This window comes from Manduca sexta, chromosome 23, assembly GCF_014839805.1.
Source record: "Manduca sexta isolate Smith_Timp_Sample1 chromosome 23, JHU_Msex_v1.0, whole genome shotgun sequence".
In the NCBI taxonomy this organism is placed as follows: Eukaryota; Metazoa; Arthropoda; class Insecta; order Lepidoptera; family Sphingidae; genus Manduca; species Manduca sexta.
Genome location: NC_051137.1, coordinates 4571871 through 4592100, shown reverse-complemented (window position 1 = coordinate 4592100; position 20230 = coordinate 4571871). Strand labels below are relative to the sequence as shown.

Sequence of the window (20230 nt, the reverse complement as noted above, 5' to 3'; positions counted from 1 at the left end):
GTTTGAACCCATAAACTCAAGAACTACAGGGCCCTTATTCTGTATGATAGTGTAAACGCGTAACGCGGCCGTGTCATGTTATCTTCGAGAAATGTGCGTGGAATGGTATTCTGTAAGCCAAATTTCTATAGTACTAAACATGATGGGTTGTGTTAAGTGCTTGTTACGCACCGTCAAAATAACGTGCGGGGTAGAGAATAAGGCCCCTGGTTTGAATTGAAAAAGTTTAGTTTTGGATAGCCCATTTATCGAGGAAAACTATAGGCTATATAACACCACGCTATGACCACTAGGAGCGCAGCATTCATTAAAAATTTTGTAAAAACTGGGAAAAAATTATTCCTTTACTTTTGAGACCATTTCGTGGGCCGCGTAAATGGTAATTGGATTATACTGCTATTATTATGATTTGGGCTATAAAACGTCAACCAGTGCTACTGTCTGAGGCTACTGTATTCTGTCACCCCATTGCGAAGATTCCGACTTCCGTTGCCTAGCAACGACAACTATGGTGATATTACGCATTCAAACAAATAATTTCTATTTTTTGTTATTATTATGAGTGAAATGCCGCATCGAAGCGTAACATGGCAACATTACAAGGAAAAGGAAACAGAGAAATCAAGTCTAGGCGACATAATGGAGAGTGAGAACATTACAAGTTTAAAATGAACTAGTTAATTACTTTAATCAACGACGAAGTCATTTTCATCCAGAAACAATGTCGGGTAAGTTGTAATATCACGTTTATTGATCAATTTCACTTTTTTTAGCGGAATTTGGCCAACTCACGAGCATAATAAATAATGATTACCATTAATGTTTTATTAATCCTTCTCACTATGTAGAGAAAGTCGCTCAACACAGCAGTAGCAGAGTATTTTTTTGAAAAAGAAACCCGAGAAAAAGAAATACCTTAGCTGACATATCCGGCCACTTTAAAGGAAAACAAAAATTAAGACAACGTAATTAAACCTAAATGGGACGCCGCGCCGGTAGGAATTGGGTTGTATGGACGCTTCGTCACTGCAAGAGAACACATTTTCTATTTATAAAATGTTGGCCGCCCTGTACTTAACGAATAGTTGAGCAGAAAAACATAGATAAGAATAATATGTTATTGTGTCTTGCTTTCATTTCGTAAAACAGTGTCCAAACATTAGACGTGTTCTTTTGTAGAAGTTAACTACTTTGCCAGCTCAGTACTAATGTCATGCCAACTTAACGTATATTTTGTTTTTATACTTAGTCTGGCCATAAATACTGTTACACTTAATTATAAAAAAATATTACATTTGAATTTCGAATCTGTCATTTTTATACGATTGTTCATTGTGTTTTCTCATTTTGGCGCCAATACATTGTAAAATATTTTGCGATATTAAAATGGTGTGGGGTGATAAAGAGAACCGAATCGCTGTGATAGCATTACACAAAGTAGGTATGGAGCCAAATGCAATTTTTAAAACTCTCCATACACTTGGTATTAGTAAAATGTTTGTGTACCGGGCTATTAATAGGTACAATGAGACCTCCTCTGTTTGTGACAGAAAAAGATCTGGCCGTCCACGTAGTGTTCGTACGAAAAAGGTGGTCAAAGCAGTAAGGGAAAGAATTCGAAGAAATCCTGTCCGAAAGCAAAAGATTTTATCTCGGGAAATGAAGATAGCACCTAGAACCATGTCGCGTATTTTAAAAGATGACTTAGGACTTGCAGCCTATAAGAGACGCACTGGCCATTTCTTAACTGATAATTTAAAGAAGAATAGGGTGGTAAAATCGAAACAACTACTGAAGCGGTACGCAAAGGGAGGTCACAGAAAAATTTTGTTTACGGATGAGAAAATTTTTACAATTGAGCAACATTTTAACAAACAAAATGACCGTATTTATGCTCAAAGCTCTAAGGAAGCTTCCCAATTAGTCGACAGAGTGCAACGTGGACATTATCCGACTTCAGTGATGGTTTGGTGGGGTGTTAGCTATGAAGGAGTGACTGAGCCATATTTTTTGTGAAAAAGGTATCAAAACATCGGCACAAGTGTATCAAGATACCATTCTTGAGAAGGTAGTTAAGCCCCTTAACATCACCATGTTCAATAACCAAGTATGGTCCTTCCAGCAAGACTCGGCGCCGGGTCATAAAGCTCGGTCCACGCAGTCTTGGTTGGAATCGAACGTTTCGGACTTCATCAGAGCTGAAGACTGGCCGTCGTCTAGTCCCGATCTTAATCCGCTGGATTATGATTTGTGGTCAGTTTTAGAGAGTACAGCTTGCTCTAAACGCCATGATAATTTGGAGTCCCTAAAACAATCTATACGATTGGCAGTGAAGAATTTTCCCATGGAAAGAGTGCGTGCTTCTATTGATAACTGGCCTCATCGTTTAAAGGACTGTATTGCAGCCAATGGAGACCACTTCGAATAAGCTTTTTATATTTTTAATTGTTTTATATTTATGTATTAAACTGACACACTGTAAAAGTAATAAATGTTATTTGCAGTTAACAATTTTCTTTTTTTCTTTATTACAATATTTATGGCAAGACTAGGTATATATATATATATATATATATATATATATATATATATATATATATATATATATATATATATATATTACAAATACGAAAGATACCATCGTAATAGGCTCTCGATTCTCGACTCCATCACATCTTAGAATGTAAATAATCGTGGCAAACCACAAAGGCACCAGTTGTATCTCCATGAAGGTCAGAAGACCTTACATAACATAACATAACAGAAGTTATGTTTTCCTTCATGAGTTAATTTTTCATTACAACTAATAGAAATAAACAAATTATCTTACTGTTCTTAACTATTAAAATTACTATAAAAAATTACAATCAATTATGTATATGCTGACGATATTTCGTGTGATTGTAATGTATTCTAGTGTTTTGGAGGATTCCTATATGTGTGAGCTTTTGATAGGTTGTCGCTATAATTAATATATATTGTGTAGGTAATTATTAACAAAATACGTTATTAATCACAAAGATTTGGCATACGCCTAGTTTTAGGGCTTTAATACGAGAGCCTTAAAAAAGGTCAATAAGTATGTTATAAATGTAATTGTAATACACGATATGATTCTTTGGATAAATTTAAAGTTTTATATTTGCGGTTGCACAACCTCAATGTTCGAATAAAGTCCCTAGGTCTACTGACAATTGAGTTTCTGAAGCCATTATTGTTCATATTGTGACACTTTAACATAATTATTTTGTACCATTCATTCATAAATGAATAGCTTCCGGGATTAATGGCGAATATGTGTGCTGCCTGCTGGGTACTAGAAACTTTTACTTATGTGTAGAGTGTAGGTGTTCCTTACCTAAGTTTGAACACTGCGGGTTTGCGTGACTTAAATAACACACACTCACGTCTTTTATACACGAAGGGGGAGGCAGGGCGCAACCGCTGCACCAACTTTTCGCCGTGCATATTCCATCTCATGGATAGATATAGATATGCACGTGAGATATGGATCTCACGTGATAGGAGGTGAGCCTTTCGCCGTATCGGGATAAATTCCAGACTTCGAGCTGACACTGATTAGAAAATCTCAATAAAACTGCCCGACCCGGGAATCGGACCCAAACCTCAGCACTACAGCCGTACGCCACAGAGGTAGTCTTATGTTATAGATAAATACATCGCAGCATTTCTTTATACCACTACACGTATACCATCTTACGATATGACAAAACCATATGCACTAAAGTCATTTTGGTAATTTACTATGGGTTTTTGTTGCTTTTTAGGGTTCCGTACTTCAAAAGAAACCCTTTAGGATCATTTTGGTTTTTCATCAGGGTGCCCCTCTGTCTGACTGTCAAGACCCTTTTTCTCAGGAATGCCTAGAGGTTTCTAGTTGTAAATTATCAAATACTCGGATCTACGGTCTCTTTCGGCTGTGAAAAAATGAAACTTTTAAGTGAATGCGCTCAAAAGGTTTATGTTTATGTTGGATGTTTTCATATATTTCGCGATTTCACAAGGAAATCATAACCTATAGGGTAGTTTCCGTTAACCCAGAGTCGTGAAATTGGTAAGAAACAATGTCTTATAGCACGTATAAAGGAAAAAGACTCAAAACCGTAAATATATGCTTTAATAACCACAAAATAAACGAATTCACTATTACATCTTTTACTGGTGGTAGGTCTCTCATATGTGTGACTCCGCCTGGGTAGGTACCACCGCAATGTCTATTTCTACCCCCAAGCAGCTGTGTGTAGTCACTGTTGTGTTCCGGTTTGAAGGACATTGTAGCCAGTGTAACTACTGGAAATAATGAGACTTAACATCGCATGTCCCAGGATGTTGAGCGCAGTGGAATACCAGACAATACTTTGTCATTTAAGGTGTTGGATGGTGTTTCTACTATTTATGGGCGGTCGTATCGCTTACCATCAGACGAACGGCAAGGACGTCTCGTCTTTCAAAACAATAAAAAAAAGTTACAAATTTATTATTTGCGGTTGATGCAATAACCGTGTCCAGGTATCGAACGGCAAAATTAAGTTGCTCCTTTACCCTTTTTTGTCTTTTAGTTAGTGCAATAATGCTAGATGCTTTCTGTGGCTACGTATTAAGATTACACGAAACCCTCGGTGTGCAAGTCCACTCCATTTGTTATTTGTTTTTTTGGTATCATGCATATATTATAATTTAACGGCCAGGAAGATTCTGGTTCCTAAAAGGTCGGTTAATATTATATTTTGACTATATTTTATTTGACAACTTTGATTTACTTATGTTTATAAGTAAATCAAAGTTGTCAAATAAAATATAACTGCTTATGATGATTCCTCGTTTATTTTTATATCAGTACACTTTATCGTTGTACGTATGTCATAATAATGCAATGACTTCATCTAATATGGATTATCAGAATTGATAGATTTCATGTGTCAAAGTAACGATTTTTATCTCATGTTAATAATTCTTGAAATGGCTCAAAGGTCAGTCATGAATTCGCAAGTGGCGCGATTAGAGCGCTGCTTTAGAAGTCACCTGATCTTAATATTCTTCATATTATTTTTATATTTGCTGGCGGTAGGAAATATTTCATATCCGTCCAGATAGCGACTCCTTTACACAAGGTGTCAAAACTCGCTAAAGTGGCAAATGTAAGTGTGTCGCGTTCCGGGATCAGCCTATCTATATCCGGTTCCAACAGGCCGGCATAATTGTATCAACCGCCGAGGGGTAATCATATCTCGTCAGTCGACATTCTATTGGACCCCACTCTGCCTACCATCAGGTGCACTGGGGTCACTTTGCCTTATTCGTAGAAAAAAAAATCTGTTAAGTATATGAAAATGAAACCTAAGGAATGTCATAAAAACAATTGAAATTGCGTTGAAAATATTAGGTAGCCAGTATTCACGGTATATCTGCGCAAATTGATTTTTTTACTGTTACAAATCCGCAGCCTTATATTTGTGACAACAAATAAATTCCCTTTTGCCGTTGCCCCACAGTCCTTAGCACTAACTGCAACCATAAGTAGCATTGCGTGTGTTTACCACCAATTTCGATTACACAAAATACCGAAATGCAGTCATCACGTGAAACATTTGAAATACAGCTATTTGACGGTGCAGTTAACATTTCAATTGCACCGTTGAATAAGATAAACCATTCAATAGACCGATAGCGTGAGCCGGTAAACGGTTTTCTTTAAACTTCGTGCACTTATAGCCCAAACGTTGCCGTCAATCGGTGATTACCTAGTCAATTTATAACCTCCCCATATCGCCGGTGGATTAGTGAGGCACAATCCGCCTGTCCAGTGCTTCGGTAACAATGGATGCGAACACGGACAAACTAGAGCATACCACGATATACAGACGTAATATTAACGGTAATAATTCGGAAGGATTAAGTAATAAGTTTTGTGTTGAGGAATTAGAGTTACAAAGAGTTGTGCGGTTGTATAATTTTGGGAGATAATTTTAAGTGCATATATGTGTTCTTAGTTCTTGATTATTGATAAAAAAACAATAACCGAAGTTTGAAAACACGTGTTTACGTTTAACGCTATTTAACTAACTTGAAACTTTATAATTATAATGTAAATTACAATATTAACTTTTGCTTCGTTGCAAAGAGCAAAATATTATCTAAAGTTTCATAACCATTAAGTTACATTAATGTAACATTATTATGCATTTTCATGCACGAAAATAATTAATTAAGGATTACGAATTATTCTTTGTCACACACTTAGATATTTATAACTTATTACTTCTCGCCGTGTTTTAATATTTAACTATAAACTTGTTTATTATTTCGAAAGATTACGAAATACAAATAATTAAATTTTAACGTGTCTGTGTTCATTTCCTATTCCAGACAGCGAAGAAAGTGACGGAGAAGGTGGTCTTGGAAATTTGAACCGGTTGATAGTCCGACCTCCCGGCCACAGCGGCAAAGCGAAACGCGGTCACTTATGCTTCGATGCGGCCTTCGAGTGTGGCAATTTGGGCCGAGCCGACCACATCACGGAGTTGGAATACGACCTGTTCATCCGACCGGACACCTGCAGGCCAAGGTCGAGGTTCTGGTTCAATTTCACAGTCGAGAATGTCAAACAAGACCAGGTGTGATGTATGATCAATAAGATATGTTGCCTTGTATGACGTATTTCAAAATGTAGGACAATGCGTATTTTTTCTTACAGAGAGTAATATTTAATTTAGTTAATTTGGGAAAGGAAATGACGTTGTTTAGTGGAGAAATGACGCCTCTCGTGCGTTCCACGTCACGTCCGAAATGGTAAGATTAGTTTCATTTATGAACTTCCGACAGATTCACATTACGCTTACTAGCTCTACATTAAAATAAGTTTATGCGCATGTTTCATTTGAAGCCTAGTAGTTTTGAGAAATTAGATGGATAAGTTGGCGAGCAGCTTTAGTTTTATAGCCAAAATATTTTTGGCAGCCCATTACTTGGAGGGCGTTATCGAAGTATCCCAGATCAATCGGACATGGGCAATGTAGAGTTATATAAGTCTGAAGCGAGAGTTTTGAAAACTTTATTGTAAGTTGTTGTCGAGGGCGTACACCCCAGTAGCTTGTAGGTTACAGATAAATGTCAAAATTACAGAATCGATATAACGACTCGGTCCGATTAGTGAGAGTCTTGTTTTTTTTTTAAATACTATTTAACTAACATAAATATAGATTAAATTTAAAATTTTGAAATAGGAGATGAATGTGTCGATCCTTGTATTCTTTTTAAAGTTTCGTATTCACATGATTCAGATTTAATAGGTGTTAAGAGGGTTTATAAAAAAACGGACTTATTATTAGTTACGATTTAATATAATTTAGTAGGTAGCAGCGCATTTTGGTTGAGACTTCAGTGATATCTTGGTTTTGCACCCATATCAGTAATTTTAAGGGTGTTCTTGTTAATAACGTGGCTGTATCTAAGTACATTTTCTGAATTAGATATAACGTACGTTTTCTCCAACACGTCAGTATCCGTCTATATGGTTGATATTCGTTATTAATAAACACGAGGGTGCAATGCGCAGTGCTCACTGCGAGAGCGCGACCGCATGCATTTGTTGCGTACTATGTTGCGGTTGGGTTCAGGATAATGCTTTTAGTCGCATTTATGGTGGCGTTAACTCTTATTCGGGCCAATTTATTGTATTCCACAGGTAATGAAAACTAAAAGGTAGGTTCTATACATGACATTACATATTGTACCTTCTTTTTTCTCAAAGGGTGGACCTTTGAGAAAAAAGAAGGTAATAAGGGCAGCTACCTCAACCGCTTTAGATATGTTTGCCAACCATACTGTTAAAAACACTATTACCATTTATATATATTTTTAATAATGTTTACTTTTTTATTTAAAAAAAGTGTACAAAATTCTGTTTTCATCATCACTTTGTCTGCTTTCAACATTAAAATAAGTGATAATAAGTAATTGTGAAACAATCATTTCTTAGTTTTCTTTTTATGTCCACTTAAATTGTGGAAAGACGCGTGGTCTTTTGGGGGCAGTTGCTCCTGGATTAAATACAAATAAGTATATACTTTTGTAAGTATTTTTATTGAATTATTGGCTTCGCTCGGGTCATTTAATAAAAATATGTTAGCGCCTACTAGTCGTGACATGCATGTAAATATGTTGTGATATAGGAGAATCTTGAAATATCAGATAACATTTGTGGTTTAGGCGCGTAAACTAATACCTAATAATATATTAAATTATGAATGCATTGTACTGGTTTCATAAGTTAAAGTTGTTACCAGTAGCTAATAGGGTTGGTTTAATAGTGCTAGGCCCAAAGTTTAGGAGTAAGATGAATTTAAACCTAGATTTAAAGTTAATCAATACTTTTTACATATAAAAAACGCTGCACAAAAAAATTATGGGTACCTACGTCTTGATCTATGGATATTTAGGCATTATAAGGAAACAGTTCAGGGGGCCTAAGTGTAACAAGAGGATTTTAATTATACTTAGATTTTAGAATTTAGAAACTATTTATATTTAGTATAAAAAATATATATACTTGTTTACTAATAGGTATAGCCCGTCTATATTAAATTTGTTTAATCTTCAGGCTAAGAATTCCAAGGCGCTTGATATTTTCTCATCGCTCGCTAGTTCACCGGGGAAGGAAGATACTGAGCATAGCGTTTGCTTTCGACAAAGAGGAGGATGTATACCAGTTTGCTGCAGCAGCTCCGTATTCGTATTCTCGTCTTCAAAAATACTTGAATGTTTGGGAGAAAAGGGCTCAGTCTTTTGCTAAGCGAGAGTCTATTGCGCAAACTACGGTGAGGATTTTTGTTATTGAGATGAGTATTTCACTGAGTTTTTTAAGGTCCTAATGCGGCTCAACGAATGCATTATTTTTTATTATAAATTGACACGTGGAGACACAATTCGTTTATAGAAAGAGCGTCTTCTCAATGATTTTAAAGGGTGTGTTTAAATACTGAGACGAGTAATACCTCTGCACTAAAATTCTGAACTGAAATAATAGCTTCTTTTTTGAGTTTTTTTTTTAACCTAAGAACACTATTGATTCATGACATTAAAAAGTTATCGATACACTCACGAATCTTACGATTTTGTAGATAATCATGGCGATTGTCGTTCCCAATAAAACTATCTTTTCGTTTTCTTCTCTTTAGCTACTGAAGAAAAAATACACCTTATTTATAAAAAGCATTAAAATAAAACAAAACGTGCAGTTAATTATAAATTATTTAATGATTACAGCAAAAACGAAGAATAGACCTCATCACAATAGGCGATTTTAATTTCAAAGAAAAGCAGAATCACGTTATAGATGAACACGTGCCAAAAGGCAAAGGGGGCGATGTCAAAAAAAGAGTGGTTCTAATTATTGCGAGGGCTCACGGGGGGGAGCCACCGGCGTCGTTCATATGTCAAGGTAATGGGATATAATGGAAGAAGGTAAACGAAATCATAATTCATAATTAGTTTGTGTTATTGAAAAATGTGTTTTTTTTAATAGTTGAAGTCTAAAGATCTTTGGAAATCGTTTAGCCATTCAGTATAAGACTGAGGTACGTGAGAAAATGATTGAATAATGCCTTTTGTGATAAAATTAAGTATACACATACATACATACTTGACTAAAATTCTTTTAAATAGATCAGGCTCGACATTTTAAATCAAAAAGATCTTTTCTTGCATTAAATTATACAATGATAAAGTAATAATGAATTACTCAAACTAATAACGTTTTTGTCATGAAGAGTGTTTAGGCCGTCCGCTTGATTTTTACGTAACTAGTGTACCGCTGATATATAAGTATATTTTAATAATAAAAGATAGAAGCCAATCTCAGTAACTAAAGCATCAAAATCTTAACATGTTTTACAGGGTTCTTGGATTACATATTGAGTTCTTCGGAAAAGGCATTAGCTTTGCGAACCGGCATTGTTGTACAGGTAAAAAAACATTTTTATTTAACTGTTTGTGAAAAGAAATAAAACTGAAAATTTTATAATTACTCTATTGTTGTGACAACTCATTTTCCATTCGACCGCGCCAAATAGAGATGGCCACGTTTAGTTCTATCCGATTCAGTGGATGTTATCACTTTGGCTATCCGCTGTAATAACAAGTTCTTGAAACTCCAACACTGTACAAGACCGCAGTTCCGTCGTCGCCTCCGAGGACCTTTCCCCATTCACCGCCCTCCCGACCCTTCGACAATATACCGAAATACGTTAAGGGATAGTTGTTAGTACGCTCATCGCATAATCGCTAATGTCTCCATCGTCTTCCAGTGGTCGTCTTGAGCTGAGGTTCGTAACTCGTTCTGGATTGCCCTCAACTTGGTCACTTAATTTCAAAGGGTTCCAAACGCTTAAAGCGCTCACCCGAATGTACGTGTGTGTTTGTTTATGCCGATCCTTGTCAAGCTAAAAACGTAGGCCATGTCTAAAAAAGAAAAAAAACTGTTTTTGCTTAGGTACCCAATTATTGTACATGTATTTCCACAATTAAATTGTTATTATAAGTATGCATATCGACTATTAAAGAGGAAGGAAAAACAAATTTCCACCGTATTGATTTTATTTCCAATACCAGTTATTTTGGTTGCCCTACTTATTGTCTGTAATTGTCCTGAATATAAGTTTAACTTCAACTTATCCTTATGTTAAGTTAATGAGTCTTGTTTAATACTCAAAGAGTACTTACGATACTTATTTTATTTCAAGTAAGTTCTGTGGTTTGTTGATGTTTATTGTGTATTAAAATGTTATTATTGACTTAAAAAAAACTTAGGTAATTAAGTCATTTAGATACCTACATATTTAATAACTCAATTATGAAACTATAAAGAATAGAATAACATGATATAGCTAAATACAATAGAGAAGTTTTAGGTAATACCGATGCTGAATCCAGACGGTGTGTTCCTCGGCAATCATCGGTCTGATCTGCTCGGCTCCGACCTCAATCGATGTTGGAATCGGGCCACTTCGTTCGCGCATCCAGCTCTCGTCGCTGTCAACGACCTCGTCAATAAACTAACCGCAGAAAAGGTTCTATACTAAGCTATTTTATAATGACAATGTAGGCGTAAAATAAATAGAATAGGCTTCACTCTCCAGTAGTATTGATTATTTGGTTCAGTAAAGTATAATTAGTCTCACACTCCTTAATGATGCCATATTTCATTTTCTATGGGTATATTAATCATTCATAGCATTTTCTTCCCTATACAAACAAAATATTAGGAAAAATTTGATCTCTATCGCCGAAAATCTAAGCAAATCCACAGAAATGAGACAAGTGACTGCTTTTTAATGAATAATATGATTACAGGATGTCCAGCTTGACTTTATTATCGATATACACGCCGACATAAGCCACGAGGGAGTGTTTGTTCACGGAAATTCCTATGATAACGTGTTCCGGTCAGTCGTTCACAAAATAAGTATTTTATTTCTACAATATTACAAATCTGTCGTCTTTAATAATTTAAAGGATTTTTACTGGTTTTATGAGAGATTACATTGTAGGTAAAGAGTGCCCAATGCAGTCTTACTTAAATCGTAAAATATACTAAGTATTTGTTTATAGATTTGAACGGCACGCAGTACTACCAAAGTTCCTAGCGGCGCGTATAGAGGCGTGGCACAGTGATGTCTGCTTTTTCAACGCGGACTCAGGGTTGGCAGGCAGCGCCCGCCGGGCTCTTGGCACCGGCAACATCGACGCATACTCGCTATTAGCATCACTTGGAGGAAGGAGGCTCAACCCCAGGGGCCCTTTCTTGCATTACACAGAAGATGCTTGTATCCTTTATAATTTAATACTTTTGTCATTTGTACCTACCCAGAGATAATTTTGCCATAAATAGTAATTTAAAATACTAAGTTTATATCCGTTTTGTAAATTGAGTATTTAGCGTCTTGAGTTGAAAGAAAAGTAGGTTGCAGTTTTTTACGATTCAGCTACCAAGGTCATAGCTTTCTCTAAAATTCGAGAAATCTAATAGAAATATAAGTTAGTAGCTCCATCTATGTATTTCAAACGAAATAAAATAAATTAATTACATGTTTAATATTTTTTTTAACTCGTATATACAGATGTGAAAATGGGACGATCTGTAGTAAAAGCTCTTTGCGATTATTATCGCCACATAGGAATAATTCCTCCAAGAGTTGGTGTCACTACAAAGAAAAAGGAATCCCGTGGAAGGCGTCGTCGGAGACGACCTGCTATAGAGCGCGATCGGTAGTCGAAACGTTAATTATATTACATTACTTATGATGATTTCCAATGTTTACGCGAATGTTAGACATTAAAATAAAACTAATTTACGGATTTTATCGCGGTTTTTTCTATTAATTTTTTTTCCCGACGTTTCAACGGCTGCAGCCTTCGTGGTGAGGTGTTGGTCATCCGCAAATCCGCGATTAGCAAAATCCATAAAATAGCTTTATTTTAATATGTTACATTATACTAATATGTGTGCAAATGATTTATACCTACACTAACATAGGTCAGTTGAGCACAAAGTCAATGGCGTTTTACTTCTTACTCAGCTGTCGAAGGATTGTTTCTTTCAATTTTAGAATGTAAGATATGTAAAGGGAAAACATAAAAGGTTTAAAATAATAAGTTACACTCTACTAAAGTTACGACTTGCCTTATTAATTTACGAGAAATAAACATGGATATTACAAATGTAGCTAAGTATTTTATTTGGCTTCTGCTCGTGTTGTTTCGAAACTTTTATGAATTCAGTTCGCAAGTTCAAACCGTGCTATTGTCGAGTCGAGTTGTCGAAGTTGAGTTAGATAACGTATAAATTCTAACAAATTATAAACTGTTGGGCAATCAATTTATAAACAATTGTTTTTAGTCATAAACAATCCGCAAGTGCTTAGGTTGTATTAATATTAGACCTATTATACCTTATTCTGCCTGGATATTTCAATATAAGTATATACTTATATAAATTTGAGTAAAAATGAACTAAGGAAAGGTTGACATAAATAATTAAAAGTCGACTGCGACCGTGAGTAAATTAACGTGTGTTTCAGTTATCACTTGAGTTTAAAAAAATCTTAAAAATCTAGACTAATATGAACCTATTAAACTTTGCCATAATATTTTATTTCTTTGTTTAACAAAGTTTTTTACTATTTCGTGGTGCTCGGTCGAATAATTCTAATTCTGTAGATCGCCCAGTTCGTCCCCGGAAAGGCGTGTGTTGCCAGCCCGTGTGCTGTCACCGCCGCTGCCGGTCGCTTCGCCCCCCGCTCTTCGGGCGTTACCGCCCAGAACTTCGCGACACATTACACAGCGGACTCGTCCAAGAACCGTCCTTGATAGTGATCACATGCTGCCTTTTATTACAGGTAACTTCGATTATGGTATAAATGATAGGTTCATACGTTTTTTCACTTATTCCATGTGGGTCAAGATGCGCGCCATCCAACCGGCAGCAACTTATTTAGAAATCCCCCTCCCCCTGTTCATCGATCTTCAGTAAAAAAATAAATAATTTTGTTTGTTTTGGTTTGCCCTTGTTGGTTGTATCCTTGATATTTGTGGTTAATCACAGCGCCTGTAGTGAAGGTGAGGTGATATTAAATTGCATTTATGCTATTTCTATTCGTCAGGTATTGCTGTGAGGACCCCTCGGCTTTCCGTGGTAGACATGAGTGCTTACATCCGGACGGCCCCGTGTGCGGCCGGTCCTCGGCGCGACAAGTCGCAAGCGAGGCTCGCGAAGCCTCCGCGGCCTTCTCATGCTAGATACACCAGCGACGAGTACGATACACATGACACCGACTCTTAAATAAAACCCTGTTTATTGTAATTTTACTGGAGGTTGTGTCTATTTAAAGTAAACTTTCATTCATAAATCAATATTCTAGTTTTTTTACTTATTCTTTACTAGTAAAATATAATGAAACAAACATGACTTTTATTGAAACATTATAATGTCCAAGCTTTTATATTTACAATCACTAACATCTAATCATTCAGTCATCTCTTTCTTAGAACAAATCTTATTGAACACTATATCACTACAAAATCATCATAGCGGCAAATGAAAAACGTGACTGAGTATCGTCATCGAGTTTTATTATACAAACATATTTTAGTGTTACGACAATTTTGGTTTAAACGTAAACGATCAGACTTCATCTACGCACACTAAAGAGGTCACAGGAGCATCACAAAAACGATACATTCGCAGAGACGATGGGTGAAGAAGCGCGGGCGCTCCGCGAAACGTTCAACGAAGCGGCCCCGAAGGACACGGCGGCGCCTCCGAGCGGCCACGCCGGGCCTCGGGGCCGTGCGCAAAGCACCTCCCCTAATAAATATCTTTGGCATGAACCGAACAGCTCGCCGACAATTCACACGATACACGCGATCGCACTAACAACCGAAAGTTATTGCTTCGATGCCAAACAAAAGTTCGTTTCGTTCTCGCAAGAGACGTCGCATCGGGAGCGTCACTGGGCGGCGGAGGCGCGCGAGGGCGCGGCGCGGCCGCGTCATTCCCACTCGTCGGCGTCCGCCTCCTCCTCGTACGACAACGTCACCAGGTGCATGGAGTCGTGGCGCTCCATGTCCACGTCGGCGGCGGGCGCGGCCGGCGCGCAGGGCGCACGCGCGGCGCCGCCCCCGCCGCCGCCGCCGCCGCCACGCGCCGCGCGCTTCTGTCGCAGCGCCTCCTCGTCCGCCGCCGAGCGCGGCTTGCGGAACTCGAACACCAGCGGGAAGATGCGCTCCACCGCCGACTGCACATCGCTCACGCTGCGGGCTGTAAACAACAATCATTCTTTAATTATCTGTTGGACTAACCCAAAACACACCAGTTTTGGACGTTTTAGACACAACTGAATACTGTGAAAATGAATCACGAATAATCGAATTCACAGACATGATCAAATGCATTAATCCTAACTGTTTATAAATATAAAGTCGTCATTTCAGTTTCAATAACAATTATAATTAAACTAACCAAGGTCAAAAATGTAAACCAAAGTTTGATGCTAAAGGTACGCTTTATATTTTGTTTGGAAACTTTAGACAGATTAGCTGTTTATAAATATGAAGTGAATAAACAAACCTGTGATTGTCACACCACCGGTGGAGAATATCTTTAATGTAGCTTTAGGGTTATACAGCTTATATGTAACACCTGGGTGGAGCTCAGGTTCATAGCTGAAATGAATGACATAACATTATAATACTATAATATTAATCATATTGCATCACCAGTCTCAGAGATAACTCTACATGTTATATTGTATTTAGTGAAATACCTATTTATGAATCATAATGTGATATTGGCTCACATTATTTTTAATGCTATTCTAAACAGCATTGATTACTTATCAGTTAAACTTTTAAGCACAGAGGAAATAGTAAAGCATTTTATTTATAACAAAAGAATCTACATTCATATTTTTTTAATTGCCATTAACAAATAAAATATAATAAGATTGATAAAAAATATAAATCAAAACTAACTTGATTATAGAAATATTGTCCAGATAAATTTGTAACAAACATGAATCAGCTTTTTTAGTGTTAACATGGCTCCGTGCCAACAAGTAAGACTTGGTGAAATAATATTAGGCGGAACCATAGGCAAGGTTATGGGCTTCAAGAGTTAAAGGTAAATGAACTTACAATTTATCTTTTATAGTTATAAAATTTTAAGAGATTCGTGCAAATAATGTGGGGTAAACGAACTAGTTTATCATACGCCTAATTATAGTTAAAGTGGTCAACATTTTTACTTCACAATATTGTTATACTTGGTGTAAATAAACAAAGACAATGTGACCATTTATGATATAAATATATAACTTCGTTTAATAAATTAGATCTCAGGATTTAGAATTTTAAAGATTAAACAAATTTAAGCCAAGAGAAAGTCATGTATTAAGTTTTTTTTTATCCTTAACATGGCAAAGTGATTCCACTGCATCTGGTGTTAACTGAGGTGAAAGCTAAAGAAAATTAAATATAGAGAATTGGAACTCACTCTGCTTCCTTATATTTCTTGGAGAAGGATATGATCCGTATGCCGAATGGCATTCGACATGTTCCTAATACATTGACTACCCGGAAATTCTGGAAGCGCACTTGGAAACCAAGCTTTTGTAGGGCGCGAGCATACCGTCGTGCGGCCACCTTAGCCTGCTCCTCGCTAGTGGCGCCCGTGCATGTGACGCGGCCCGACGACCAGATCGAGGCCGTCGTGTACGGGCGGCGCAGCTTCATTGTGACCATGCCGTTCTCGCGGCGGAATTCAACATTAACACCATTCAAAGCGATTTGTCTCAAGTTCAGGTGGCACTTAACACTAAAACTGCACACGACATTGTTTATCATTATGTCAATCTCGGGCGTCTCCTCGTCGTCGTCGGCGGCTTGGGGCGCGGGAACAGCGGCGCCGTCGCTACATGCGGCCGCCGGCTCGGGCGCCGCGCTCGCCTCGCAGTACTCATGGTCGGGCACCATGTGGCTCGGAACTGTATGCGATGATATGCCATGGTTTGAAACGACCCCGTGGGTGCCCTTGCTTAGCTCTTTGATACCATTCTCCTGGATGAGCGTAGCCATGACCACCACGGCAAGCTGAAACCATAATAAAACCATGTTTATACCAAATACACCTTAACTATACTATAAACAGATTTATAATTTTCAAAGAAAAATAAAATTTATGCCACGAGCATAAAATTAGTAATGTAGATGCTTAAATGTAATTAAACATCCCAAAATTGACTTCCCAGTGGATGATGGGTTTGTGCTAGTTGTGTGGTCGAGTGTGCCAGGTGGATTATTGTGTGAATTGTTTAATACTGTTGCAATATATGTAAATAAGTATCAAATATTAATTGTTTTTACCGAGTTATGTAACAGATCATAAAATGAACAAATGCTTATCAGAACACAGAAAAAAATATTGCTGTAGAAGCAATTCAAATAACTATACTTACAACAGGAAATGAATCAACAATATTAATCAAACATTGATTAAATTGTACATTGAGTGAGAACAACTAGACAGAGCACTAGTGTAGCTGTTATCGTCAGCTTCCAGCCAGCAGTAAACCATAAAAAGGACTATATTGGAAATTGTTGATTGCACAACAATGGCCAGTACAACACACATGAAACAAAACATGCATTATAGTTAGCCATAATTATGTAACAGTACAGTATGCACTTCTTTCATTTGTAGTACAAATTTTCATGTAATTAATTACAAGATATTAATTTGTTAAACAATAACAAACGAAAATGCTTATGTAATTAAGTTAATTTTGAAAACATTCTATGTTTGTACAATAAAAATGTATTTCTCCTTAACTGGTTATATCTCATAAGGTAGATTCTTAACTTTCAAGTTTTTGCTGGTTATATAATATTTTGTATTATACTAATTTGCTTAATTAAATATAATTTTAACATAATATGATATAGACTATACATAATATCTAATTGGGTAATAATTATTTGCTTCATATTTTCTAGCCAGCCTGATATAGCAGATCTTTATCTTCTCTATCTAGATCTATTTTCTCACAAACTGCAATATAAAGTACAAAACTAACTTTTTAATGTCAATTTCAGAATCAATTTTGCTCATTTTTTATGACAAGTCAAAAAAAAATAATCAATTTTTGGTTAAAGTATGTGCCAGGGCAAAATTTCATTTTTTAAAGTTCCGTAATTAATGAGTTTTATGTTAAACATACAACAGAGTTTTAGTTGTTTATCAACCATAATTATACAAGTTTATATATATTGTGAAATATTTTTTTAACAATTAGATAGGTAGTAGTCAAAATAATTTTATTAAGTATTCATAAAACCTAAACATAAATGTAAAGTAACACGGACAAAACTTGTATGTTTACACCTTTATTTTAAAATATTAGTTTTATACAAAAGTATATTTATCACTATTAGGTATTAAATCACCTTTGCAGACAATTGTGAAATATGACTCCTACATGAAAGACAAAGTCACCTTCAGATTCTGATCAATAGCAATCAATTCCTAGAATTTTTATTACATTAAAGGCTAAAAGGGGAATAAACTATATGATATTGTTATCCCTAGACATTTTTTGAAGTTATGCAACTATTTTGTCAGGCATTGTAGATTATTTTGATTGGCATAAATAACATGTGTCCAAAAAATTTATTCATAGATGTTTCTTTTGTTTTTTTCTTCAATATAATTTATTTATATTCTTTGTTTTATAATATGATATTTACAAAAAAAAAAACAATGTAACGATTCAAAACTTCAATGAACACTGCGTCACAATAACTGCACATTCTATAAAATTACCCATATAAAAAAAATCTTTTTGTAAAATAAAAATCATTCATAAAATAATTATGAATAAAAATAACATGTTTTAAATACTCACAACAATAAATTTTGATAACAATAATGAGCTTGGTCAGTTTTGTGTGTTAATTTCTTTAACAATGGCATTTACTCCGAGTATTACCTCATAGTACATTGTACAAATAATTTTAATTTCTTTTGCATATGGGTGTAGCCTTTGTTTATGTAACATGTGCTAATCCTAAAATTTACAAAATATGCTTTAATTGTGTATGAAAGAAGTAATTATGTTATCTCTCTTCTGTTTAAAAAGCTAGTTCATGGAAAATACCATGTTACACATTTTTGATTTGTCAGTATACAATTGTTATCTCATAAAAAATGTCTATATTTAGGGCCTGTTTATAATATTTTATTTAAAGAAAGAGTATAGTTGATGAACTAGGTGATAATTTATTCTCTAACAAATGAGACATTTTTATGAATGTACTAAGAGATCTGGATTTGTTCTTTAATCTAAAGCATTGATCATAAAATGTCAACTCAATGTTAGATCTATGTAGATAAGATACTATCATCTATGTGAGAGCCCATTTTGTTTGCAAGTAAACAGAGATTTAATGAAAAAATCCCACATCCACTACCCTAACACAAAGACAATATATATCTATCTTCACTATGTAACTACAAGCACATGTACTCACTGTTTCAATTCAAATTCAAATGATGTTCACAATATGTGTATTCAATTAAAACATTTTCACATTTAATTCATAGTTACTGTAACCAAATTTTATAAAATCGAATGGAGGGGCACAATTTAGGCCACTTCCCACGGCACGGAGCTGCGCGACAACATGACACTTCGCACAGCTGACTGCCGGACGGGTCTCCGCCCGCGCCCCGCGCACCGCACCGCGCGCGTCCCCACCCTGCGTGCACCCACCCTACATCCTGCGCCCTGCGCCCTGCGCCCAAGTTTGCGGTGCATATGCACTTTTGCACATGTCGAATGTTACACCCACTGGACACCTATACCTTCTGCGCATTTTATATCCTACGCATTATAGCTCGTAAGAATAAGCCCGTAGTATGATTGCTAATTGTGCGAATCTAACTGCCCTGCTGTTCGATAAAGCTATACTTGTGAGAATAGTGATAGGATTCTCGTCCTCAACTAAGATGGTAAATTAAATATTTCGTAGTCAGCAGTTATTGACCCCGTAACGACTCTGACCACACGTGATTTTGGATCACAAAGCAAAGACACAACATGCTAAATAGAACAAAGCACTTCGTTAACCCTTTAAGAACTAGGAGCGTGTAAAATTCTAGAAATAAATTTCGGAACTAAAAATAAGTAAAATAACACGAGAATGAACTTGAACCAAAATGGGGCACAGAATTATTCTTCTTACTTTTTATTAATTAATCAAGGGGGTGGAAGGTATGTTTTTGGTCTGACGCTAAAAAGTAGTTGGCTTAGATTTAGTGAAATTACATAAAACAACAAATTACCTGATATAAAGTTATATATTTGTCACAATTATTTTTACACTTGGAACGAAGTAATAATTCTCATTGCAATACGATAGAGTCCAGGTAGAAAGTTTCAGGAACGCGATTCCTCTTGCACTGCGACTATCCTTACAACGTACAAATTAAACAAATATAATCAAAAGAAGCTGTTTTTTATTTGTAACTCGATAATGCAAAAAATTAAAAACTTATGCACATCTTAGCACCGCCATATTCCTCACGAACGAATGACTGGAATTGAAAATGAACAATGAACGATGAATTTCAACAACGAATGAAGTTTTTCGTTTTGTC

General features: G+C 36.1%; 2 protein-coding genes across 5 annotated transcripts; one reads left to right on the top strand and one right to left on the bottom strand.

The window, feature by feature from the left end:
- The first annotated feature begins 572 nt into the window (after positions 1-572).
- LOC115443713 (cytosolic carboxypeptidase 6) lies at positions 573-14027 on the top strand. The gene is made up of 12 exons (XM_037442116.1): positions 573-728; positions 6388-6635; positions 6716-6810; positions 8621-8837; positions 9286-9460; positions 9916-9983; positions 10929-11087; positions 11371-11462; positions 11629-11843; positions 12138-12285; positions 13237-13415; positions 13680-14027. Exons 1-12 carry the CDS (start codon positions 722-724, stop codon positions 13856-13858), a joined length of 1782 nt encoding a protein of 593 aa, XP_037298013.1. The 5' UTR covers positions 573-721; the 3' UTR covers positions 13859-14027.
- Positions 14028-14127: 100 nt separating this feature from the next.
- On the bottom strand, positions 14128-20184 carry LOC115443723 (TATA box-binding protein-like 1). Of its 4 annotated transcripts, XM_030169251.2 has the most exons (5): positions 19916-20184; positions 17031-17157; positions 16070-16665; positions 15146-15240; positions 14128-14836 (listed from the first exon to the last, which is right to left on the bottom strand). In XM_030169251.2, exons 3-5 carry the CDS (start codon positions 16648-16650, stop codon positions 14568-14570), a joined length of 945 nt encoding a protein of 314 aa, XP_030025111.2. In that variant the 5' UTR covers positions 16651-16665; positions 17031-17157; positions 19916-20184; the 3' UTR covers positions 14128-14567. The 4 variants fall into 4 exon arrangements, with proteins under 4 accessions (XP_030025111.2, XP_037298014.1, XP_037298015.1 ...); XM_037442117.1 differs by lacking the exon at positions 17031-17157 and having other exon boundaries at positions 19916-20180; XM_037442118.1 differs by lacking the exons at positions 17031-17157; positions 19916-20184 and adding an exon at positions 19102-19287.
- Between the last annotated feature and the right edge of the window lie 46 nt (positions 20185-20230).